This window comes from Capricornis sumatraensis, chromosome 3, assembly GCF_032405125.1.
Source record: "Capricornis sumatraensis isolate serow.1 chromosome 3, serow.2, whole genome shotgun sequence".
In the NCBI taxonomy this organism is placed as follows: domain Eukaryota; kingdom Metazoa; phylum Chordata; class Mammalia; order Artiodactyla; family Bovidae; genus Capricornis; species Capricornis sumatraensis.
The window spans coordinates 73,407,055-73,434,332 of NC_091071.1; the positions used below are offsets into that span (position 1 = coordinate 73,407,055).

At 36.7% G+C, this 27,278-nt stretch overlaps 1 protein-coding gene across 1 annotated transcript in view; it reads right to left on the reverse strand.

Annotated features, from left to right (window-relative positions):
- Positions 1-27,278, reverse strand: part of XIRP2 (xin actin binding repeat containing 2) — a 337,707-nt gene that overhangs the window by 1,348 nt on the left and 309,081 nt on the right. The window contains exons 5-8 of the mRNA XM_068968681.1: positions 12,794-12,904; positions 12,346-12,418; positions 11,055-11,185; positions 1,102-10,393 (exon numbers count right to left, since the gene is read on the reverse strand). Coding sequence (XP_068824782.1) covers positions 1,102-10,393; positions 11,055-11,185; positions 12,346-12,418; positions 12,794-12,904 — 9,607 coding nt within the window. The remainder of the gene's footprint in view (positions 1-1,101; positions 10,394-11,054; positions 11,186-12,345; positions 12,419-12,793; positions 12,905-27,278) is intronic.

Genomic DNA, 27,278 nt, shown 5'->3' on the forward strand with positions numbered 1-27,278 from the left:
TGTTCTCTGATGTTAAAAAATCTGTACTAAGTTCATGTGTTTTAAATCTCTTCTTCCAAATATAATTATATTTTAAAATTATTGTCCATGTTTATCTGTGAATGAGACCAATTGAGCTATAATTTGGGGTTTACGGAAGGCAAAAGAAAATCAGTTATGGGGGAAAAATAGCAGTGGCATTAGAGAGCCAATTCCATCCAACTCAACAACAATAATTAAATATACTTTTGTCAGAGATCTCAATCAATGAAAATCTTTAAAGCACATATGCAGAGTGCAAATTGTTTCTTGGATTATTACCAGGTTGTATTGAATGCAAACTCAAACACCACTTAAGTCTGGCAGTTAAAATTCTATCAATAATAGGTCAAGAAATATTATCTCATATTGTCTTTAACATGTGTATAAAATATTCTAATAAGAAATACTCATAATGTACTGCTGCTGCTGCTGCAGCTGCTGCTAAGTCGCTTCAGTCTGTCCGACTCTGTGCGACCCCAGAGATGGCAGCCCACCAGGCTCCCCCCATCTCTGGGATTCTCCAGGCAAGAACACGGGAGTGGATTGCCATTTCCTTCTCCAATGCATAAAAGTGAAAAGTGAAAGTGAAGGCGCTCAGTCGTGTCCGACCCTCAGCGACCCCATGGACTGCAGGCTACCAGGCTCTTCCATCGATGGGATTTTCCAGGCAAGAGTACTGGGGTGGGGTGCCATTGCCTTCTCTGTATAATGTACTAATGGTATACAATAATTAATAAATCTTTAATTCCATATAATAATGAATGCTACCACAATAGCAATTATTATTATACCTGCTGCTTTATCTAAAGCCTTATTTACCTTGACAAACATAGGTCTCAATAACCTATATAGCAGTGTTTGTTACTCTCACACAGGGCTGGTGAATCATATTAAATGCTTTTGTAAAGAGAAAGTAGTAAAAGCAAGCACGGTAAAGGGAAGGATAGCAACAACCAGGGAAAGCTGTTAGTTTTACGTTATGTTCTTTAGTTCTTTCCATGTACTCTTTTAATTGCAAATCGTCTTAGTTCTGTGCCTTTAAAGGGTTAATCTTACTTCACTCTTTGCAAGGTCATTTACCATGTATAAATGCAGATTCCTCTTGGAAGGTGGTTTCCATCTCTGTTGCAGAAGCATCTGAGATTGTATATCCCAAGTTTTTAATAACTCTTTCACTCTCCTGCCAAGTCTGTTGAAAATTCCTCCTGAGTTCTTTAGGTGAATCAGAAACATCTAAAATGTGGCCAGCGATGACATCCTCATAGGTGGGTGGGGCGTGCTTGAAGTCAAAGCGAGATCTGCCAGCTTCTGAACCATGTGACGAAGAGACCGTCGTCTTCGACCCTACAACCTGACTCTCAAATGCATCCAGACCTGAGAAATGTTCACTGAGAGACCTTGTTTCAGAGCGTATGCTGGGCAGCTTAACAGGCATCATTTCTTGTCGCTCTCTAGGACGACTGTGAGAAAAACCCGTAAAGCTAGTGCTTTCTGAAGATGTCAATCCAAATTCCTCCTTAAATGAACGGCTTTCTTGCTTTATATTACGATTTGCTTCTCCATTTACATAAACTCTTCTATTTGACTGTGTGTCAAAACTTAGGCCATCCTCAAATCCGCTGAACCATCTGTTTATTTCATTTTCATGGTCACTCACGAAATTTTCAGCCATTTCAACAGTCCTGTTGGCTGCTTCGTATCTCTGCGCGTGCTCTGCCAGGCGAGGTCCTTCGACTTTGCGGATGATTTCCACTGCGTCAAAACTCTCAGTATCTGGCATTATGTCTTTAGCGGAATTTACTCCATCTTTGTGAATGTAAGTCGACCTTTTCTCTACTTTCCTTACTTCCTCTTGAGCTTCCATGGGTTCTTTGAAAGAACCACCAGCAGCATGATTGACAGTTATAGGTATTGTGATTGTAGGTGGAGAGTCCCTACCACGAGCCTCTATCTTAATTTGACGGCGAAGTGTTGCAGGAGACGTGATGATCTCAGACCTCTTCTCCACAATGGGAACCGGGGTTATCGATGAACATGGGATGATCCCTCTGGATAACATCGCAGTGGTATCTTTGAGTTTCACAAGTTGTTCAGAACGACTCTTGGGTGGCGAAGGGGAGGTACTTGCTCTGAGAATTCTAGTTGGTTGTGACGGTTTTGGTGATGGTTCAGCAAAACTGTCCTTTTTAGGGGACTGGGAAAGCTCATCCTTAGGAGAGGTTTGTGTTCGCCGGGCGGTAGACTCTATCGTTATGAAAGTTGGTGACGGTGGGCGTGTTTTTAAAGATGGAGGAGGAACCTTGGCATCATCTAGTTTAATTTCCTGATGGGTTTTCACTTGATGATGAGCAGTAGTTTCTTGATGAGTTGCTGCTTGGTGGTGCTCTGCTTTTTCCACAATTGTATTTTCTCTCTGCTGGGTATTTTTGTTATAACTGACATTAGCATTAGACACTTTAGATAATGTTTCATTAAGACTGGTAGCTTTATTTCTCTGCTTTCCTGCTTTAGATGATATCATGGCCGTTTGAATTGTATTTTCACAGGACACAAGCATATCCTCTGCCTGAGTCTTAATCTGTGTTATTTCTTCTTTGATTTTTTCTATGTTATTCTCCATAGCAATGCGAACTCCATATTCTCTTTTTTCTTCACTTAATAGCCATACTGGAATAATATTTAACAGCATCTGAAATGTCTTAAGGCTATTTTTATCTGGCTCTGCTTCAAACTCTTTTACCCTAGACAGAATCTGTTGTAGTTCTTCACGTTTTCTCAAGAATTCCAATACATTTATAGCACGTTTTCCATCATCCTGCTGGGATTCTTTCGCAGAGGAAAATAAAGATTTGTTCTGTGTAATCTCTTGCTTTGACTCTTTAGTATTAGAAAAGACTTGTTTCTGTTGTATGCCCTTGACGCCAAGATATTTTTCTTCCTGAAGATTATTATTTGGCTGGGGCAATTTTTTATGTTCAACTTGACTTTCAAAAGACTGTATATGTGTTTGCTGAAAATTCTGAGTCTGAGAATCAAGATGTGCCTCAGCAACCTTTTGTTCGACTACCTTCTGAGCTGATTTATTCAAGTGTTCTTGTTTTGCTTCAACTATTAGACTTTCTTTCTTTGGGCCAATCATCGGTGGTCCCTGACTTGTTTCTTCACTTCCTAGAGGTTTCCCACTCTCAGATTCTCTAAATTCTCTTTGCTTCTCATGAACTATTTTGAGCTTACTTTCATGGCTTTTCCCTGTGGTTTCTGTAGGCAACTGTATTGTTGCTCTCTTTTCCTTCGCAGGTAATTGATAATATTTTTCAGTCACTGACTGCTTATTGCTACTACCTTCAGTCCTTGCTTCTGTTCTCTCGGTTTCCTGGTACTGTTGTTTGGTAATGGTTTGAATATCAACTTCAGATTGCTTTTTATGACTTTCATAGCTGTGGTTTGTTTCATTTAACTTATGATCTAGAATTGGAAGCTTGATGGTTTTAACTTTGAAACTGGGGGAAACTGGTTTGCTTTGGGGCAAGTGCAACTGCTCCAGATGCTTCTGTTGTGTTTGCTGGGTCCTACATTCTTGCTGACTGTGTTTAATTTCACAAGCTGATTTAGATTGAATCATATCCTTTGAGTTTTGCAAAACTTCCTTTTTCATGGTATCTTTGCCTTCCAAGGTTACTGGAACATGTTGGAGCCTCTTGGCAGAGAATGTCACTGACGGTGTTGTGGAAAGCTGGTTATCTGTACAGACCCCTAGTTCTTGAGAAAGACTTTGAGAGACTGGGTTTGTCTGGGCCACAGTGACCTCTGAATCCATTCCAGTCAGAGGGACCTCCTCCTTTGTATTTTGTAACAGCACGTCCTTTTTCAGCTCTGATATGTTTTGATTTTGGCTCTCTGTTCTAACTATGTTGTAGCCTGAACTCCCCTGTCTCTGGTTTTCAAGCTCTTCTCTTTGTTGCCTATATTTTTCTTCAGCAATCATTAAAGGTGTTTTAAATTTTCTCATATAAGGTTTTGGACTTTGCTGCCCTGAACCTGCTGGAAATGAATGAGATTTTATGAGAGGTGCTATAGGTTTTTTCTTGGCTGGTGAACTTTCTGGAACTGCCTGTGAAAAAGACCTTGTAGAGTCCATAGATCGTTGTTTTCTTTTATCAAGACTTTTGCTAGATATGTTCTGCTTTGTTTCTATGTGTTCACTGCTAGTTGCCATTATTACTTTTTTCTGATCCATTGAGGGAGTCATTTTACATCCTGTATCTGGCAGAGAATTTTCCGAATCAACTTCTGTCTGCTTGGGGAACTTGGGTTTGGGGAGTGTGGGAGGTGGCAAACGTCCTCCAGATTTTCCTGTTATGATTTTAGCCTGAGAGCTTGAGGCTTCTTCTTGGGAGTATTGTATGAATGTTCCATTATGCTTTTCTTGAACAGAAGAGGAAAGGAGATGTGCTGGTTTTAGAGCTGGAGCTGGAGGAGGAGGGGGCGGTGGTGGAAACATGGATAGACATTCTCTTTCAAATTTCTCATCTTCTGGTGGTGGAGGAAGAGGGAGGCCTGGAAAACTTTCAAATTCAGCCTGTATCTTCTCAGTGGACAGTGAAGGAGGAAACACATTTTTTTCAGGCAACATCATTAAAGGAGGTGGAGGAGGAAGAGGAAATTCAATTTCAGATGATGCATTAGAAGGTAGAGGAGGAGGTGGAGATGGAGGTGGAAGAGGGAACTCATTTTCCTTTGCATTATTTTCAGGGTTAAATTTGATTGGATTAAAGGACATTTCCATTGCCATTTTTAAGTCTTTGGTGGTATTTGTCTTCATTAGAAAGTCCTGGCTCTTCAGATGAATATCAGTCTGCTTTTTGTCAGTTGCTTTAAGTTGATTGTGGCTTTTTTGGGAGACTTTTGCTTCTGTTACATTTGACATGTCTTGATTCACAGGCAAAGTCTGCCACCCTGGTTGAGGGGTCACATTCTTTTTCATTATATCTTTATTAGAATATTGCTTTTCTTGCTTTAACAGAGTCTGCTTCTGAAAGTCCTCTGAAACCTCACGTGTTTCTCCAACCATCTTGTAGACTGGAGCCTGGGTTAAACCAGGCCTAGAGCTTTGTGTATCTGTTGATGTTTTAGTGTTTTTGGGATTTTTAGAACACTTGACAGGGAAAGCCTCAATCTGCTGGTGGTCATTCCCCAGTTGGCAAGTTTCAGTCTGTTGCTTTCCAGTTGTTTTATCAGTAGATTGCAAAAAGACAGCCTCCTTCTTCTGTTCTCTCGCTGTCTCTGCTTCCTTGGTTTTTCGATGTTCCCTAACTGACAGGGTTGAAGTCAACTGTCCGCTTACATGTTCATCCCTAAGATGTTGCTCTGTCGTGCTATCAGTCCAGATACCCACTTGGTATGAATTAGATAGTTTTCTAAGGTTTTTTTCAAGAGCATCATTGTTTTGTTCACGATCTATGACGATCTTTATAGGGCCTTTGGGGGCTTTTGGAAGATTAACCTCAGTTCTTTCTTCCATTAAATCTCCATGACAAGATTTGTTTACAGTTTGATTGAGAATGTCTCCTCCCCCCTGCCACCTGGCTGCTGGCTCAAAGGGTCCTGGTCTTGGCTGAAGAATGCTTTTCTTGTCCCTCTGGACAGCCACCTGATGAATCCCTCTTTTCTGCTCTTCTTTGGAGCCCGCCATCACAGTGTGCACATCATCTTTGACTGCACTTTTATTTACCTCTTTGAAAGCTCTTTGTGTTTCTTTTAGACTCCTTAATGATGCCTCAAGGTCATCTAGGATAAGCTCCTTTTTCAGTATTTCTGTCCTCGTCTGTGCAGTCTTTTCAAGGCATTCAATAGCTTTCTCAATATCCCCAGGGATGACATCAGGCTGTCTAGAGTCTTTCCATTTTTGACTTGATTCCTTAAGTGACTTGAGGGAGGTCAGCATGTCACCTTTTAAAATTTCTTCTGTTTTAGCCACTGTTTTCTGACTTACGGCCTGGCTGAGGGAGTTTACGGTTGACTTCACATCACCTTTAATAATTTCTTCTTTGGGTAACTTACAAGATGTATTCTGAGGCTCTGTCAGAAAAACCTTAACTGTGTTAAGCACATCTCCTGGGATGATGTCAGTTTCATTAACAGTACGTTCAACCTGAGATTGCCTTTTCTTTAATAACAGTTTTGTGCCTTCTACATCACCACCAATTATTTCTTCCTCTTTTTCTTGTTTCCCACCTGTTAGTATTTCATTTGAGCCTGTCTGGAGTTGTCTGAGATAATCCAAAGCTCCAGTTTCTATGCATGTTGTAAAAAACTGAACATTTCCTCTCTCAGAGGCATCAATTTTAGCCCTTTCAGATACTTTATTGTTTGATATGGAAGATAGCAAATTATGAATCGTACGTTTTACATCACCCCCTACTATTTCTTCACGCTTAATTGTGTTAGCAGCATTTTCATGGAGAAGACAATAGATAGTCATGTTAATATCGCCTCTCTCATCTTCCTGAATCAAAATACCTTTCTTTACAGATCTTTCCTCAGAGAACAGGTTTTTTATTGCTTGTTGGACATCACCACTCACTATCTCTTCTTTTTCAGCATGAAATTCTGTTGATCTGTTTAATAACTGAGTTTTGGTCAGATTAACATTTCCTTTCTCTTCTTCACTGACCAAGATCTCTCTTTTCTTACAGTCTTTTTTGGAAAGAAGGTTCACCATTATATTTCTGAGGTCAACCTTGATAATCTCTTCTTTCTGTATCTCAGGTGATGCTTGATTCATTAGCTTGTATTTTGCCATTCGAACATCTCCAACCTCATCAGCTTCAATGATGATTCCAGGAGCCTCGATAACTTTTTGAGAGTACAATTCTCCTAAGGTTTCTTTAATGCTCTTACCAATAATTTCCACCTTTTCTACCCTCTTTTCAGTAAATCTGTGAAGGGGTGTGGTTTCAAAGAGCCATGTAGTTGTCTTGACATCAGCAGGAGGGATTTCTTCCTTGGTGATTTTTGTGATGCTTTCATCTGCTTCCTTAACAGAATCCAAAGTTTGATTTTCAAAGAGCCATACTGCCTGCTTCACATCACCTTTCTGCATATCTTCCTGGGTGACTGTTTTGATATTTTCATATTCTGACCCTTCTCCTCTCAGTTCATCTAGAGTATGGGTCTCAAATAGCCACGTGGATGTTTTAACATTGCCCTTCTGTATTTCATTGACACTTACTGTTCTTACATAAGTATTCCTATCCAAATTTTCAGACTCAAAGAATTGTTTACTTGTCCTTACATCCCCACCTTGAATACAGTTCACAGTGGGCACAATATCACATGATTCTTTTGCAATCTGATCCAGTGGCTGGGTTTCAAATTTGTATCTAACAGAACTAACATCTCCCTTCTGAATGTCTTCTTGTGTGACAGATTTAATCACATACACAGTCTCAGATTCATTAATTGAGTCTAATGGTTTTGTTTCAAAAAGCCACCTTGTCCCCCGTACATCTCCGTGAATTACCTCTTCCTTTTTAACTGTAGTCACTTCATGATAAAACCCTTCTCGATCTTGAATTGCATAGAGTGGCTGGGTTTCAAAGAGCATTCTATAGCTTTTTACATCACCCTTTATTACTTCTTCAGTAATTGTTTTCTTGGTGCTAATATAGTCCGAGTCTTCTTTAATCTCATCTAAAGAAAAAGTCTCAAAAATAAAGCACCCCTTTCTTACATTTCCACCTTGTATGTCTGTCACTGTCTTAACTAATTCATCACCTTCTTGACTTTCTTTTATCATATCAATTGGTTGGTTTTCAAAGAGCCACCTACAATGTAAAACATTGCCTTTCTGAATATCTTCCGTCTTTAGGGTTTTGATCTTTCTCAAAACCTCCTCTGAACCAGAACTTATAGAATCTAAGGACTGACTTTCAAATTTATGCCGCATGCTGGCGACATCCCCAGCTTGGATATCCATTTCTATGGCTTTGATCTCCTTTCCTTCTTCTCCTTGTATGCTGTCCAGATTTTCTGTCTCAAAAAGGAAGCATGTTGTACGAACATCCCCACCGTGGATTTCCTCTTGTTTCACAGTTTGCAATTTGACTGTTGCTTCAGAGTCATCTTTTATCGTATCAAGTGGCTGAGTTTCAAAGAGCCATGTACAGGCTTTCACATCTCCCTTATGAATTTCTTTACTGCCAGTCATTAGTGAAACTTTTTCATAAAGAGATTCCATTGGCTGGGTTTCAAAAAGCCATCTACAGGTTTTGACATCTCCTTTAACAATATCAGTGACTTGTTCAGTTTTACTTTCTACTTCTTCCATATTGCTGAATTGTTTAATCGAGTCAAGTGGTTGGGTTTCAAATAGCCACTTAGCAGATTTTACATTCCCAGTCTGTATTTCTTGAGCAGATATTCCTCTAATTATCTGATATTTATGAATGCTTTCATCAAACTGATCAATGGGCCTTGTTTCAAAAAGCCACCTACAGCTTCTTACATCACCTCTTAGGATTTCTTCTTGCTGGACTGTCTTTACTTGATGGTATTTTCCAAGGTGATCTTGAATGGCATATAATGGTGTTGTTTCAAAGAGTGATTTATTTAGCTCTACAGCACCTCTTGTGACTCCTTCCACCTCTATTTTATGTGATGCATCAAATTTAATCAAGTTGTTTGACTCAAAGATATGTGTATAATTCCTTACATCTCCTCTGTCAACTTCTTCAAGTTTCACTGTTTGTATGTACTCTTTTTTATCTTCTCTAATCTCTTCCAGAGGTTGGGTTTCGAAAATCCATTTTTGGTGCCTGACATCCCCCTTTTCTTCTTCAGAAGCAGTAATTTTTTGAAGTTTTCCTACATCAGGGCTATCTTTTAAAGCCTCTATTGGAAGTGTTTCAAATAGTTGCTTAGTAGTTTGTACATCACCCCCTATTATCTCTTCAGACTTAAGATGATCTGCATCAGGAACTTCTTTCAGAATATCTAATGGCTGTGTTTCAAACATCCAACACTTTTTAGAGACATCTGTACCTATTACTGTTTCCTTTTCAACGATGACCTCTTCTGTCTCTTCTTTGATTTTCTCCAAAGGTTGAGTTTCAAACAACCACTTGGCCCTACTCACCCCACCTTTGACATTTTCTTCCATGGATATTCCTCTGACGACTTTAATTTCTGTTATATCTTTGTTAATTGTATCTAGGGGCTGTGTTTCAAACATCCAACGTGCTGTTCTCACATCACCCTTTTCAACATCTTCTCTGTGAACAGTTTTAATTTCTAGCATTTGACCTGAGCCATCTCTAATAACATATAATGGTTGCGTTTCAAAACACTTTATACTTCTCTTAACATTCCCCTTAATTTCTTTGAGCTCAGATCTGAGTTGCAGTAGGTGTAACTCATCTACTGAGTGAAGTTGTCCAAGTTGATCCAGATGTTGAGTTTCAAACATGTATCTCACAGTCTTGACATCTCCCCCAGTTATGTCCTTTATGGCAGTTCCTATTGATTCTTCTTGACTTTGATGCAATTTATTCATCGAGTCTAATGGCTTTGTTTCAAACATCCACCGAGCTGTGTGGACATCTCCTCTGGCTAGCTCAGGAATTTTCTCAGCATGTTCCTCAGTGCCAGAAGAATGATCCCCCAGAGTATCGATGGGTTGGGTTTCAAACATCCATGTGGTATATTTCACGTCACCACCAGCGATGATTTCTTGATCAGCAATGCCCTTGGAGATGTTGTCTTCACCTGGAGAGCCATTGTTGATGGAATCTAATGGCTGATTCTCGAAGATCCATCTCATGGACTGCACCTCCCCCTTCAGAATTTCATCCCACTCCAAGTGTTCTCTTTCTGAGTTCAGACCTTTTTGAGAACTGTCATTCGTATTTTCAAAAACATACCGGGCTTGTTGCACATCTGCTGAAACTGAGCTCCCCGCGTTCATTTGACGAGAAACAATCTCAGAAACCTCACTGATATAATCTTTTTCTAAGTTTTTCCTTAACTCAGGATGGATGTGTTTATATAAACGGTTTAATTCATACAAATTTCTTTGTTTGGAGTATACTTCTTTGGGGACTGGTGGTATTCTAGGAAGGCTGGGGAGTTCAGGGGACTGGGAAAATGCTGTCACATCTACTGGAGGTTGAAGCATGTCGGGTGGGGGAGGAGGAAATTCTTCTGTCTTTTCCGAAGGAGTGGCATTAATTTGTGCCAGAGTTGAGGAAGCGGCACTGTGGTCACTGTATCTGGTGGCTGATGTTTCCTTCCTCTGGCTGGTTGAAGTGTAAGGAGTAGAAGAGGTACCCACAATTGATGATGGCTTTAAAGTCTCTTCAGATTCACTTTCAATCTTTAAGGGAGAGAAAATCAAATCTTATAAAGATGAGTATACTGGAGGAGACTTTCTGGGCACTGCCTTTCACCTGCCCATGCTACGATGTCTCCCTTGGGAACAACAGGTGATACACTCCATTTAGAGACCTACTTCAAAGCAACATTCAGCATATGTTACTATCTTTCCTATAATCCATTTGCACTTTTTAGAATTATATGCCCTATTCAATACATCAGGAACTCAGTATTTTAACATTTACCCATAATCTTGACTGTCTTTCCTTCTTTACTTAATGTGCTATGCAGAGTAATCTAGAGGGAAACAATTAAAATCTTAAAGTACTTTTGAGGGTTGTTTTGTTCTTCTTGGAATTTTAAACACAACAGAGTAAGTAGATGACATTTAAAAACTGGCTTTATTACTTTATCTAATGTTAATTATTAAACTTAAGTGCATATATAATTTTTTCTCCCCTAATTTGCTTTAGTGAGAAAAGTTTTAATTCTCTGTACTGCTTTTCTCATGTAGAAAAATATTCTTCTTCTGGAACAGAATAAGGACTGGTTCAGGATACTTTTTGCTATTGAGAAACCTCTTCAGTCAATAATTCGAAAATGTTATGTGTTTACGTGTGGTTTTATACTTAACATGTCTCTGTGCAGAGAAATTATCTTACCTTAATCTGCTTGGCTGGGGTCAATTCTTTGTCAGAATAAAGGACCTTCTCCTGGACAGACTTTTCAAATTGTTCTTTTAAAAACTTAGTCGAAACCTTTGGAATCTCTTCATCTTCAGGTGTATCTATGACTAAAAACAGAAAAGAACACCATGGATATTATGTAACTAATAAACATGATGTTTGAGAAGTCATCATAATACTATGGAAAACTTCTTATAACATACATTAAATAAAAGTATTCAGGATATAAGTGTATACATATGGTACTACTACATTAGGTAAGTTAGTAGATGTCAAAAAATATAGGAAGAAAAATGATGGTGGTTACTGGATGGAAAGTCGTAAGTTATGAAGCTGTTATTTATTTTAATTGTATATATTTTCCAAATTTTCTACAAGCATGTTTTACTGTTGCGCTCAAATAATAATAAAAGTTATAAAACAAGAAAAGAACAGCAGAAGAACAAGAAAGGATCTACTTCCTTAAGCAAAAGTACCATAAAACCAAATTCAGATATAGTTAAGTAACATCTGGGTCACAGTTGGCTTAAATCTTCCCTTTTAGCACTTAAGAACAGCAAAACTCATTCCCCTTTTACAGGCAAGACACTCTGTACCCATTTTATGCAGATCTGCACAAGTTTGCCTGGAACCTAATCTCATATCTGTAGGTTGGAGAATTAGACTTAAACATGCTTGAATCTATCATTAAAGTGAAGTGAAAGTGAAGTCGCTCAGTCGTGTTCGACTCTTTGCGACCCCATGGACTGTAGCCCACCAGACTCCTCCGTCCCTGGGATTTTCCAGGCAAGATACTGGAGTGGGTTGCCATTTCCTTCTCCAGGAGATCTTCCTGACCCAGGGATTGAATCCGGGTCTCCCGCATTGTAGGCAGACGCTTTACCGTCTGATCACCAGGGAAGATTATCATTAAAAGTAATACAATCTAGGTAACTTTTCTGTTCCCAAGGAGCTTGATAAACATCAAGTTTATTCTAGATCCCTAAGGCAAAAACAATTCAGAGGTGACTGGCTTATCACTTTCTAGGCTTTTTGGATACATCATAAAGTTGAAGGGCAATGAACTATTTTAGAAGCTTATTGCGTCTCTTAGCATAGACAGAACCTAATTATATATAGAAATACTGCCCTGTCTCCATTAGAATCATGAGTAATAGTTACTAACTTTATTCAGTGTGAAGGCTTGTGCTTTGGAAGTCCTCTATTCAAATGCAGAAGCATCAGCAGTAAAAAGGTATATTCAAATCAAATAATATCAGATTCTTACCTGTTTCTTGAACGTATTGATGGAGCTGAGAAGCTTGATTTATTTCCTCAGTGTGCTTTTCAAGATGAGAGACCTGTGTTTAAAGATAATTTTAAATAAATAATTGTTTTTAAGAAATCAGTTATTTCAGGATTGTACATATATTCTACATTGCAGAGTGATTTTCATCCAAGACTTCAGTACACATAGAGAGATGCAAATTAAACACTGATCATTTGTTGTAATGAGCTCATGCTGTAACAGAACATATATGAATGGACATCTAAAGTACCCTTATATTTTCAGGGTGGTCATTTTATATTTCAAAGACTTCAAAGTTGGGAAAGAGACACTGGTGTGTATTGGTATTAAATACATAAAGGAATATAAAAGCAATTGTTTATAACAAGATCAGAATGTCCACACAGTTCTGGAAACTGTGTGGAAAGTGTTTTTTCTAAGTAGTTACCATTTCTGTTCCAAGAACATCAATTTTGTGTGCTTCGGAAATTTCTGGTTCATTTCTTTCCATTTCCTGGCTGCGTCTTGAAATGTCGACCTGGTTGCTACAGATTACCTCCTGAAAATGAATGAATAAATAGACATGCCTTAAGAAAATTCTGAAATTTTTAACTTTTATCAGTGCAATTTCAGTGAAAGAGACTTCTGAAAAAAATTGTTTCCTCAGTATATTGCTTTGCTTGACTGTTGTAACAAATGACCACAAACAGTATCTTACAGTTGTATAGGTCAGAAACACTGAATGGGTCTTGCCGGGTGTTAGCAGGTGTCATTCCTTTCTCCAGGCTCTAGGGGAGGATCCATTCTCTTGCCTCCAGCAGTTCTAGAGGCTGCCCACTTTCACTGGCTCATGGCCTCCTACTAGTTAAACTTTTTCTCTCTCTGCCATCTTGCTGATTTTCTCTTCTGATTCCCCTTTCACTTTTATGGACCCTTGTGATTACGTTGGACTAATCCACAGAATCCAGGATTATCTCCCTGTCAAAAGGTTAGCTACTTGGCAGCTGTAATTCCATTTTCAACCTTAATTCTTCTTTTCACATAATTTAACATATCCACAAATCCTGAGGATTAAGATACAGGTATCTTCAGGAGCCAGTATTCTGTTCACCACCCTTAGAAAGCAACAACTGTTAATGAGGCAACTCATACCCCATATGACAGAGATGAATCTCGAAAAGAAAGTGAAAATCCTTGATGAAAAAGAAATATATCAATATTGTGGTTTATAAGCCAGATTTTTCATGTTACAGAAAGACATTCCTGTGTTCACGCTGACCTTCTGATTTGGTGGCAGATCTAGAGTCTAATTTAAGAGTATAACCATTACATAAAACCAATATAAACAGGCCATATTATGCTAGCATACCTCCATCACCACACATCAGGCTGCTTTTGATTTTAGTTATGCCGTTGCCTTCTCCAGTTAAGTTAGCGCAGGTGATCCTGACTGAACTGGATGGTTGAAACTGCTGCTAACTTTGGTGGTCCATCCCTGCTGTTACTCTGGGATGGGATCTGATGCAAATATATGATTGATTGATTGATATGAAGCATTTGGCACACTGCTAAAAATCTTACCATCAAAAAATAGAATGTAGACAGATGACTCTCCAAGAACACATCTATTTGAACACCTTTGAAGTTGGGATTTTACTTTACTTTTGATAATTTACATGATTAGCAAGTACTATTTTTGATATGGGATTTCATTAATAAAAATGTTGTCTTACTAAAGAATAGTCAAGTGAGCAAAGGTGAATTATTATTATTAATCAAATAGAAGCACTAGAGGTTTTCTTTTTAAACATGGAGTTAAATAGTTTTAAGTGATTAAGTTCTAAACCTTTAAACCAAGAATAAGTTTATATTAAAATTAATTCATGAGATCTTGACTTGTGATTTTTTTTTTTCTTGCTAGTATACTTGCAGTGTTTAGCTTTTTCCCCTCAAGTCTATTTGGTATATAGGGTCAAATTTAATAAAGTGGCAGTCATATATTTGCATATATATATTTACATTATATGTATGTGTATATATATATATATAGTTGCTAAGTCATGTCCATCTCTTGTGACCCCTTGGACTGTAGCCTGAAAGGCTCTTCTTTCCACGGAATTTTCCAGGCCAGAATACTGGAGTGGGTTGCCGTTTCCTTCTCTAGCAGATCTTCCTGACCCGGGGCTCAAACTCTGGTCTCTTGCATTGCAGCTGGTCTCCTGCATTGCAGGCAGATTCTTTACCAACTGAGCCACCAGGGAAGTTGTATATACATATATATATGTGTGTGTCTATATATATATAAAACATGACTTGATCTTATTATATTTCTCTGGGAAGGAGAATTAAGACAAAAAATTGATAACTTCTCAAAAGTCCTACAGAGAATTGAAGCCAAAATCTAGGTTTGCACTTTAAAATGTAGATTATATTCCATTCAGTCCAGTTCAGTCGCTCAGTCGTGTCCGACTCCTTGTGACCTCATGAATCACAGCATGCCAGGCCACCTTGTCTATCACTAGCTCCCAGAGTTTACCCAGATATTTTTGGGTAAACCTAATATTTATACCTAATATTCCATTAGGTGTGTTAATTAACTAGATGGGAGGAATCCTTTCACAGTGTATAAGTATACCAATTATCACTGTGTATGCTTTAAATATCTTATAATTTTTTCAATTATACTTCAATAAAGGTATAACTGAATATCTGAAAAAGGCATTTGAAAAGGTACCTGAAAAAATTTAAATTATACCTCATTAAATTAAAGACCAGTGTAATATTTTCTTAAGCAGAATGCACTTCCAGCTCTAGTCATTTATCACATGATATTTATTAACATGCTTGATGCATAGTTTATGCTAAGGAAAAGCTTACTTAATGAATGAATGAATAAAACAAAATAAAACTTCCATTAACAAATTAATTTCATTCAACCTTCTATTTGACTGAGAATGTCCTAGGACCAGGGGTTAGAACAATGATCAAATGTGTACTTTATTTTCTCAAGAGGGAGTATAGAAAATAATCCATATTCTTTCAGATTCAAATAATCATAAAGAAGTTGTGCATAATCAAGTTTTATTTAAGGTTATTAATAACATTAGGCTGGAGGAAATAATAAAAGTATTATCTTTTATTGTCATCACCTAGGTGTCCCAGGTGGTGCTAGTGGTAAGAAACTCGCCTACCCAATTCAGGAGACATAATAACCTCAGGTTCAATCCCTGGGTCAGGAAGATCCCCTGGAGGGGGGGGCACGGCAACCCACTCCAGTATTCTTGCCTGGAGAACAACCCCGTGGAGAGAGGAGCCTGGCAGGCTGCAGTCCATGGGGTTGCAAAGAGTCAGACACGACTGAAGCGACTTAGCATGCACGGAGAGAATAATAAGTGCCATTGCAGACGACAGAGAGAAAGGAATGCATGGGTACTAATAACATTTCTTTGTGTAAAAACTGTTTGCAACTATGGCAGATCTTTATATCTATCGACATATAATGGGGATATTCTATGGGTTTCTTTTGATGCACTGAGAAATAGGAAGTACTGATTAAACAGTGAAAGAGCAAAGGACATGGGAACTTGATCAGTAACAAGATCCTTATTGAAGGGAACTTTGATCATTACTACAGAATCACATCTCTGCCTAGAGGTGCATATGACAAGCTGTGACCCAGAGACCCATTTATTTGACCCACTCAATGATTTTAAGGTTTTGAACTAGTTAACACCTACCAAAAAATCAAGATTCCTGCTTATGTTTGAAATTTTGAAGATCTGGCAACACTGGATTCACATTCCAACATGGCAGTGGCTTGCTGGACAAAGTAGTGGCCACCTGTCTTAGTTGGGACATATACTTTTCAGTTGGGCACCGTTCCTATCATTCACTAATGTTTATTACCAAATCTGCCTGGAACCATAGAAATTTGAGTTTCTGATACTTGCTGCTAATTGTCAGGCTGAAAGAATAAAGTCAGTATGTTAACTTGATGTGTTGAGAAAGATAAATGTAAAATGTTGGGAGTAGAAAAACAGTAAATAAATATATTTCAATACATTAAAAAAAATTATCATTTTCTGGGGCTAACACTGTATACTTTATGTGTATCTACTTGGTTTAAAACAATCCAGGCCTATCATCTCTAAATATATTTTCTTGTGGGAGATGACACAACATAAATACATAAACAGTACAAGGATACATAAATTTAGTTTAGAGTTATAAGCTTCTACTTCAGCACTTATGTGCTATTATGAAACAGAACTATAACTGTTACACTAGTTCGGTATGTTAGTGTCAAGGCATCAATTTTACTGCCCCCTGTTTTCTGTAATTTACATAAAGTCTGTCTTAAAATATTCAAATTTTTTGTTTCCATTATTTACTGTGTTTCATATTTTGTAAGTAGTGGAGTTGGATTTTAAATCTGACTTTCTTTCTTCCCAAGTGTTGGTGTGTATAGACTGAAGTATTAGATAAAAGGATGGATCGTCATAATGATCAGGAAGAAATCCAATTACACAAATAAATGCAATAAAGAATTCTGGCCAGAACACCATACATAAATTCACATGAAAAGTTCACAAAATTGGTATTAATACTTTAAAAATTAAATTCAAATATAGATTGGCTGCAAGAAGAAAAATACAATTTTGGGTTCATAGGTGGATTAACCAAAATCAGTACTCACGCCCTCCTTTATACTAGGTATGTCATAAGTTACTATGGGTAACTTACTAAATCACACTTAACCAAAAAAAAAAAAAACTCATTTATCCCTGAAAAGAAACATATGATATATATGCTTTAATTTTGGAATCTAGACAATATCAGGCAAAATAAAAAAAAGCTATAATGTTCGCATAACTCATGCCAATCTGATATCAGCTCATCGATTAATCAAGTATATTACAAAGTTTCCATGGATGTACATTTCTTCAAAAGGGATTTCTCCAGCACAGAAAAGATTCTGCACTTCACCTACTTAATTTGCCATTGTTCTTATCACTGTAAGAAAAGGCATTGTACATTTCCACTGATAAAAATGCAAACTCATGCTACCATAATGAGTAAGGGAAGAAAAAAGACAGTTTTTTTATGATGACTCGTTATTATTGTGACTCTTAGAAGTACATCCATTAAAATAAAGTGTGATGTAAGACTGGCAGAATAGTAGTTGATAACTGCCTCACTAAAGTGGAAAAAATAGCTCATTCTCAATGCTAGTAATTCAGCAATTTTACCCATCACTAACCTCATTCTTAATAAAACCAAGAAGGGCTTGTACCATTGTCAAACAAGCGGAAATAATACCAAAAATGTGCTGTTTATGTTAACAAAAATGTCAGTTGATTCAAGACTTGAAAGAATAATCAGTTCTTTAAGTGATGAACATAAAAATTTGTGGTTGATATATTGTGTTTGTCTATTTGGATATTGGATATATTTGAATTCAAACATGTTTTATTTTTGCCCTGAGTTTTCTCTCTTCACTTTTTAAAAAATTTACTTTAAAATTTTACAGCATAAAATTTGATATCCCTATAGTTTGAGCTTCATGTTAGGGTTTTTCCTCATTCACTACACACTTTTGAGCCTTGGCTCAAAAACTGTATTTTCTTTGAAACCTTTCCTGACTTTTCTGTACAGAGTTGCCTGTTCCTGCTCTTATTATCATATTCCTATATGGTCAGTACATATCTCTATTACCTACCTATCACATTTCACAGTCATTATTTGATAATATGACATTCTCCTTTAACTGAACTCATACATCTTCAAATCTTGATGTTTATCTTCCTGTTAGAGAGTAGATTCTCCCCTCTAAATGTCAAGAAGTGGATGCATGGATAAAAATAACTTTTTTTTAGGAATGTGAAAACTTTATGATTTTATAAAAATCTAGTTTAAAAATTAAAGTTCTATAAAATCCTATGATTTTTTTAAATATTTCAGTTGATAATCTTTGATACTGAATATTTTGTAATTGGTAGGCAGAGTTACTATTACATATAGCAATAATATGTTAATCACTGACAAAGTATACTTAGCAGAGTTCTCCTGATAACATTACAAATGGTTGGAACATTTATGGAAGAACGTGGGCAGTGCTGTTATGCTATAAAGAGCAATTGAAATCACTAGAGGGAAGTCTGTATCAAGAAACCAAAAGATACACAAAGGCAGCAAATACATACAGAAAGTAAAGAACCTTTCAAAATAGGAAAATTTATTTTCAAATGTTCTTTTTATAAAAGATCTTATTGGTGGTAAACTAACTTGTATGTGCTTTTTCTTTTGTAAATTGTTATTATTCATTGAGTTGGTAAATCAATGCATTATCAAGGATTATGTAAAAACAACAGTAGAATGCATTGGGTAGAATTTCTATGACATCAGCAAATTAAGTTGATATATTTGTGATGACAATAAAAGATAATATTTTATCCTTATTTTTACTATAAAGGGGAAAGAAGAGTCAAGGCAAATGCGAGTCGTGACCCTTTGTATAACTGTATATACTTGGAAGTGAAGACTCCAGTTGTACTTCATTTAGTTGCCTGAAGCTATGAATGCCTGAAGCTGGCTGGGCTATTGGATCCTAAGAGAGTGATGATGCAAAACATTTGTAAAAAAAATTAAAGTAGCAACTTTTTCCTTTGAAATTACTGCATCTCTAAATGTGAGTGACCTCATATCACTTCACCTATATATTTATTTATTCTAGCAGCAGCTACTGAGCACCACCTATCTCTATAGCATTTTGCTAGGCATTGTCAGTATTGTTTTAATAAAAGTTTTATCTACCAACCTATCTACATATCAATAATCTGTCAGTCTATCTCTATATCTATGCAGTATATAAAAATATGTACATATATATCTAATGGAATAAAAATGGCTCCCTTAACTTGAAATTCTCTTAAGATCTGTAATATATAGACATGCGCAAATTATGTAGGTTTGTTGTATAAGTCTCTGAGAGAATTGAATTCATACTTGATTGAATTCATACTAATTCATACTTTAATTGAATGCTATCATTCAATTAATATCAACTATTTCCTGACTCAAAAGAATTATGCTTTGGTCCCATCTAGCTATAAAGAACAAAACTTATCATTTTTAATAAAATATTTAATTTAAAAGTAGAAATATTTGACTTCAAAGAGAGGTTTCTGAATAAGTAATGCCAGCTTTCACTGCTAAAATTCTGTCCTCTTCTTTCCGCAAAGTGTTATTTATACAGTCATATCTCAGCATCTAAAATGCTAAAGATTCATAAAAAGAGCTTTAAAAGATGTACTCTCAACTGAGCCATCAAACATATTAGTTATATAAATAGCAATACTTATTTGACAAACTAAAAAAAACAGGATACATAAAACATTTGATTTTCAGTAAAAGACACCTAGAAGTTTTATGTAGAAGTATAATATACATATTATATATTCACACACACACATATATACATGTATACAACATTTCAGTCTAACATAGAAGTAAGGCATCTTAAAACCAAAAGGGCATTTGGATATAAATAAACATAAAAGTACAATAAAAGAGGCTAAAACATGGAGTCTCAAGGAGTAGTGAAATTGCAAGTAAAAAGCTTGCCAAAAAGAATGAAAATAACTTAAAGAAAAAGAAAACCAGGGGTAACATGTATATTATGTTAATTAATACAAACCAAAATAGAGAAAAAGAAGAATTGTACCTTTTCATTACACAACTCCTCTTCACCAATATTCAGTTGATTTGTCAGTGAAAGCCCTGCCAATTCTACCTTTAATTATCTTTTGAGTCAGTGTCCCCTTTATTCTAGAATTTCTGACCCATTTAAGCCCTCATATATTTAATCTGCTATTTCAGTATTCTCTTAACTTACTTTCTCCAATCTAACTTTGACACTCCTTACATCAATCCTATACAGCTAGGAAGAACATTACTTAAATGCATATCTATTCTTCTTACTCCCTTGTTTGTTTCTTCAATGGTTTCTGATTGCCTTAGAATAAAATAAAAATTATATTTTTTTCTCTTATGCAGGCTTTGGCTATACTTCCAGCCCCATGACTCAATTATGTTTCACTATATTCATAAATATACTAATTTACCTGTGGCATAAGCTGTTTCTTTCACCTACAGTGTAGTTCTACATTTATAAAAAAAGTATTTTAGTCTCCGCTGAAGCATTCTCCACTCTCAGATTCCCCTCCTCAATTATCCCTCATCCAGAGTAAAGTTTATCACAACCTTTGTGTCCTAACAAACCTCATTTATATTTTCTATCATAGAATCTACCATATTGCACTTGTAATCATTTGTCATGTGTCTGTCTCTCTGATAGAGAGAGCTTCTTGAGGGCAAAGTAATATCACACTCATCACTGAATCTTTCATGCTTGACAGATGGTGCATGCTTAATGACTATCAGCAGAATAACAAAATTACAAGGCACAGACTCTGGAATTAGCCTACTTGAGTTTGGATCACATTTGCTTGGGAGGACTGAGACAGTAAAATTTCTCTGCTAAAAGGATCATGAAGAGTTCCTGTTATACAAACCTGCCTCCTTCTTTCACCATTCCTCTGAGTCTTTATGGTCATCAGTCTTACTCACTGGAGGGACACATTTTAATTCCTTATATAAAAATCCAAGCAGAAAAAAGTGCAATAAAACAGATTTAGCTCTGATGTAAGCATTCCAAGATAATCTGTGCAAACAAAGCCTTTCAGGGTAATTATTAATTATGATTACAAATTAATTACTCTGATCACTTGGGTTTTCTTCAAAATGAGGGAAATTTCTGAAAAATAAAAGGGTAATTGGTTGCAGTTGCACTGGTGAATGTATCTACTAGTAACATCAGGAATGGAAAAATAATGAAGTGGAAATAGGAATGGTGGATTATGAGCTAGAGTTTGTCATCAATTCAAGTGAGAAATCAGGTAAGTAAATGACAGCTAATTTCAGTCGCAGTTAGAATCCTGATTCATAACCTGCTGGGGTAGAGTGTAGGGAAGCATTGAAGGAGACAGAAATAAAGACCTATCACTGACTGAGTGTTGTATATGTCAGGAAATACACAAGGCCCTTCACACTTCATAACATCTGATTTGTTAAGAATTTTACCATTTTTAGATTCTACATGTTGATTACCCATGGACTTAATCAGTAAAAGGAGTTGAAGGGAAAATGCTGCACAAGATTTGAAAATTCCAAACATATACCATGGTACAGAGGTTAACAAGAATTCCATCAGTATAGAATCAATGCTTTAACACCAAAAAGCAGTAAGTTATGTGCTCAACATGCACTTGTGATGTACCTAAAGTGTGTTTAAACTAGGAACAAGAAAGGAGAGTCATTATCCTCAAGTAGATAAATATTTATGCTGAAGAACTGCACTGAAACACCTTCAAAGAATTAAAAAATTAAGTCACGTGCTGTAATTTTTATTGCACATTGATTTCAAAAATCACTGAGTCTTTTCCCCTAATATGGTTTTTACTAGTCCATCAGGTAACTGCACAATTTTCTTTATTTCTTTTAAGGTTCGTGATTCAGTAAAACATCTTTTCTATCAATATAATACTGGTAATCACATGCAAAGATTTAAAAAATACAAAAGTTAGAGGGGTCTCAAAATTAAAGAGACTCTTACAAAAAGAGAACAAAGAACTATTTGCTTTAAGTAGATGTTTAAATAGTTTCATTTTGCCTAAAACTATACATCTATAGCTTTTAAAAATTGAGCCATTTAACTCCTATACATATATAGAAACAAATCAGATGAAATGAAATTTAAGGACATAGCCTTTGATCTGTATTGGATTTTTCTCCAATTATACTTATCAATTCCAGGGCAATGTAAAGGGTAGAACACCCACCCACTTGCTGGAGATTCATGACTGAAGGTCAAATTAGTTCTGTAAGGAGGGGTCAGAGCAGATGAGATTCAAATAGACTTTGCTAAGAAGGGGTGATAGTCTTGTCTTTAAAACTTCAAGAATAGTGGTCTAGAAAACAGTAAAAGATAAATACTTGACTACATACCTCAAAATTATAAGAGAAATTATACTGAGCATAAGTGCTAAACACAGAGACAATGATCATTATATTTAAATAAGTTAACCTGTATTTTGTCTGAAATGATATTGTCTCAGCACTATTTTTACAGGAGGAAATCAACACATTTGTATCTGCTTCTGATATAGAAAAAGTAGTTGTGTATGTAAGTATCTCTAATTCTCTAACCCGTATTTCTTTACATTCCCTCATCTCCATAAATTACTGCTTTTTCATTCTCTGTTTTCTGTACCCAGACTTGATGGTACACTCTGTCATTGTCATAATCCCCTCTTTAGTAATAAAAGGGCTGGGAACAATAAAGACAGAAAAGAAAAGAAATTGAGGGGAAGAAAGGAATACTCCTTTTTTAGATCCTCTAAGAAAAACAAAACAATGGAAATGTGATTGGGGGAATTTGTTGTTGATACTTTTAGAATAATGATAAAAAATGCTTATGATAACAGGTTCACAAACTGGACCCCAGCCTAAAGTCTTGACTGCACTGAAGCCTCACAAACCTCCAAACCTATTTCTATACGCTGTGCAATATGATGAATTGCATAATCCAATGGAGGGATTTCAAATACCAAAGCAGAATGATGTCTCTAGAAGACCATGGTGTATACCCAAGGATAAGGAAGATGGATTGAGTACTTGGCTCCCCACTTTTGGTGTCCACCTAGTGGCTGCTACCTGAAGTGCTCTGTCCTCCTGACGGGGTTGAAAATGAAGGCTCTCCGGGAGTTGGTGATGGACAGGGAAGCCTGGAGTGCTGCAGTCCATGGCGTCACAAAGAGTCAGACACGACTGAGCAACTGAACTGAACTGAACTGAAAGAGCTGTTTATTGGACCATGTTGAGTAGATCACTAAGGACAGAGAGGGATAAAGAAGAAGCACAAGAAAAGCCTGTTGGAAGGAGATGTAATCTTACTTTTGGGTTCTGTGATGTTGAGATTTGCAAAGAAACTGGAAAAAAATGAAGAATTTCCTAAACATAGCTCTGCAGAAGCATTTCCTCTAAGCACAGAATCTCTTTATGCTTCTTCTTTGTTCACGCCTTGTGTTCTTCCAGTTTTGCTTTTTTAGCAGGATAATTCATTTGTAATTATGCAAACTAATAAATAAATGAACATCCAAAAGAACAGACAGGCTTGACTTAATCCAATCATTTTTAGAGCCCCAAGAGGACAGGTTTATTTTGAGAAATATCAGATCCAGAAGCAGCAGAAAAAGCTAATAATATATCCTCTGATATATTATAGAAAATGCCCATTTTCATAAAAGTAATTATATGGAAAAAAACATTCTTGCAGATTTTACTAAGTTCTGAAAACATGATTGTATGTTAATGATTTCTATTGGTGCTATAATTTTCCTTGCTCTTCACAAACTAGCAAAATCTCAGAACTTAAAATTCTGTATCTTGCCATTTTATTATTAAATTTAAAAAGAAAGTTTATTTAGTAAATATATTATACTATATTGTTTACATACTTGAGAAGCTTTTTAGGTGTAATTACACGAAGAGCACAGTTATAATTCTAAACTAATAGGACAATTCAGATTGAAGAAGGGGCTATACAAATGCATATTCTTTTTTCTATTCCAACTTTCCCTAAATGTCTACTCTCTCCCATAAAAGAAGACATACAACTTGATTATGTCTAAATAATCTTTACATCTTTATCAACATCAAAAGCTTTTTGAGATCATGTGTTGGAGCACTGAGAATATGAAATTCTGCTGTGATTTTGTGCCTTTGTGGAAAGGGTCCAGGTAACACTCCCTCAACAACCACAGGCCCTGTGATAAGCACAATGCCATTCCTTTCCTCCTGAGCAATCCTAACTCCTTTTACTTGAACGAAGTGAAGGGTATATCTGTAAGCACACTTGTCTTCTGTAAAAGAAATTGGAAATGGGTTCTATAAGAACAAATAGATTACAGAAATGGAAAACTCACAGTACCATTCAGAAGAAGAGGAACTATGGTCATAATATTCCAATAACTGGGATAAATCTTGTTTCTACAAATTTTTTTTTGGAGAAACAGTAAGATGATCATAGAAAGAAAAGCAACCAATTCAAGATATTTTGAAAGTGTTGAATCTATGCTTGTAACTTAGTCTTATTTATGAGTATTTGTACTATCCCCCAAGGTCCTGCCTGCCTGGGAAACGAGGGGATAGGGGTGGGGCTTCATACAGTAATGCTTCTAAATCCCTCTAAGCCACCAGGCAGATTAGTTTCTTTGCTCATTTTCAGCACAGTAAAGGTTAACAGAGATTTTTCAAGAGAACACACTGATCATAACAAATAGCCTCTTCCAACAACACACGAGATGACTCTGCACATGGACATCATCAGATGGTCAATACTGAAACCAGATTGATTATATTCTTTGCAACTGAAGATGGAAAAGCTCTATACAGTCAGCAAAAACAAGACTGGGAGCGGACTGTGGCTTAGATCATGAACTCCTTATTGCATAATTCAGATTAAATTGAAGAAAGTAGGGAAAACCACTAGACCATTGAGGTATGACCTAAATCAAAGTCAGGAATAGATTCAAGGGATAAGATCTGGTAGACAGAGTGCCTGAAGAAATATGGACAGAGGTTTGTAACACTGTTAGGAGGTGGTAATCAAAACCATCCTAAAGAAAATTAAATGTAAGAAGTCAAAGTGGTTGTCTGAGGAGTCTTTACAAATAGCTGAGAAAAGAAGAGAGGCAAAAGGCAAAAGGGAAAGACATACCCAACTGAATGCAGAGTTCAAGAGAATGGCAAGGAGAGATAAGAAAGGCTGCTTAAGTGAACAATTAAAAGAAATAGAGGAAAACAATGGAATGGGAAAGACCAGATCTCTTCAAGAAAATTGGAGATACAAAGGGAACATTTCATGCAAAGATGGGCACAATAAAGCACAGAAATGGCAAGGACCTAACAGAAGCAGAAGAGATTAAGAAGAGGTGGTAAGAATACTTAGAACTATACAAAAAAGGCCTTAATGACCTGGATACCACAATGATGTGGTCACTTACCTAGAGCCACACATTCTGGAGTATGAAGTCAAGTGGGCCTTAGGAAGCATTATTATGAACAAAGCTATTGGAGGTGATCAAATTCCAGCTGAGTTATTTCAAATCCATAAATGATGCTGTTAAAGTGCTGCGTACAATAAGCCAGCAAATTTGGAAAACTCAGTAGTAGCCACAGGACTAGAAAAAGTCAGTTTTCATTCTAATCCCAAAGAAGGGCAACGCGAAACAATGTTCAGATTACCACACAATTGCACTCATTTCACATGCTAGCAAGGTAATGCTCAAAATCCTTCAAGCTAGGCTTCAACAGTACGTGAGCCAAGAAACTTCAGATGTACAAGCTGGATTTGGAAAAAGAGGAACCAGAGATCAAATTGCCAACATTCACTGGATCATAGAGAAAGCAAGAGAATTCTGGAAAAACATCTACTTCTGTTTTACTCACTATGCCAAAGCTTTTGACTGTGTGGATCACAAAAACTGTGGATAATTCATAAAGAGATGGGAATACCAGACCACCTTACCTGTCTTCTGAGAAACCTGTGTGCAGGCTGAATAGCAACAGTTAGAACTGGACATGGTTTCACCAAGACGCACAGAGCTATAGGAAGGTGGACATGAACAGGAAGAGAGGAGGCAGATGGAGACTGGGTAGCCAGAGGTTACAAGTTGAAAAGCATGTTCAGGGATGTTAATTTTAAATTAATCTTGGATTGCCTAATGAGCTTCTAGGAAATGATTTTGTCTCCCTAGGCCAAAAAGGCAAAAAGAAAGACAGTGTGAGGCATAGAACAATGCCATCCTTCTTTGTCATTTTACTTATAAATAAAATAAGTTTATGAATCGTATTCTACTTTGAATGGCAAAGTAGTGGCAATACTACTACTGATAGTAGCTGGTGTTTACTGAACTGTTCATATCTGCTGGTCAGTTCTGGTAAGAACTTTACATGAACCACCTCATTTTATTCTTAACACACAAAGTACTTAATCCTCATTTTATAGAGGAAGTTATGTGGTCAACTCAGGAGACTATAACCTGGGCTGTCTGATTCTGGAACTGATAGGCTTAACCATTCCTCTAAACTGCCTCAGTTTGATTGGGTTACTTTAGTTACAGCAGTCATTTAAAAACCATGCACATAACTTCAAAAAAAAAAAAAACACATTTCAAGACATACTTTTGGTCACAATCCTATGTGCTGATAGAGATATAAGTTAGATTGGGGTTGCTAATAGCAATCCAGGCCCTTGAAAAATTATGTATGTGGCAGAAAGCTAAAGTCAGGCTTAAAACACTTTTTATGAGAAATGCTTTGCAACGTGGACATACAGTTGATAAAAATATGTTTAGCTTGCTAGAAAATAATTATGGGTCACCTTTAATGAGTCTAAAACACACAGATGTCAGATACATCACAAGCTGTCAAAAATGTTTTCTATCAGCCTAAAATTGTCTAGAGATTGCTTCAAATCCACATAATCTTAATCGAGTACGACTGTTTATGTGAGGCTTTTTGCAACAGCAGATGTGTGTGGAAAGCTACACCCTGTCTTGCAGCTCCCTACTGGTCCACATCAGACTTGGCGGCAGGGAGTGGAGGTCAGGCATGCTTTAGACTCTTGACATAGGTTCAGTGCAGCTGTTCTCATATGAAAGCAATTACCTAAGCACAGCATTGGACTGAGTACTTACCAGATTTTTGGAGCTCCATCTGTTCTTCCCTATGTAGACCACTTAAAGTGAGGGAAAAAAGAAGCAACTCCAGAAAAGAGCTGCTAGGACTTCACAATTAATACGCAAAGAGCT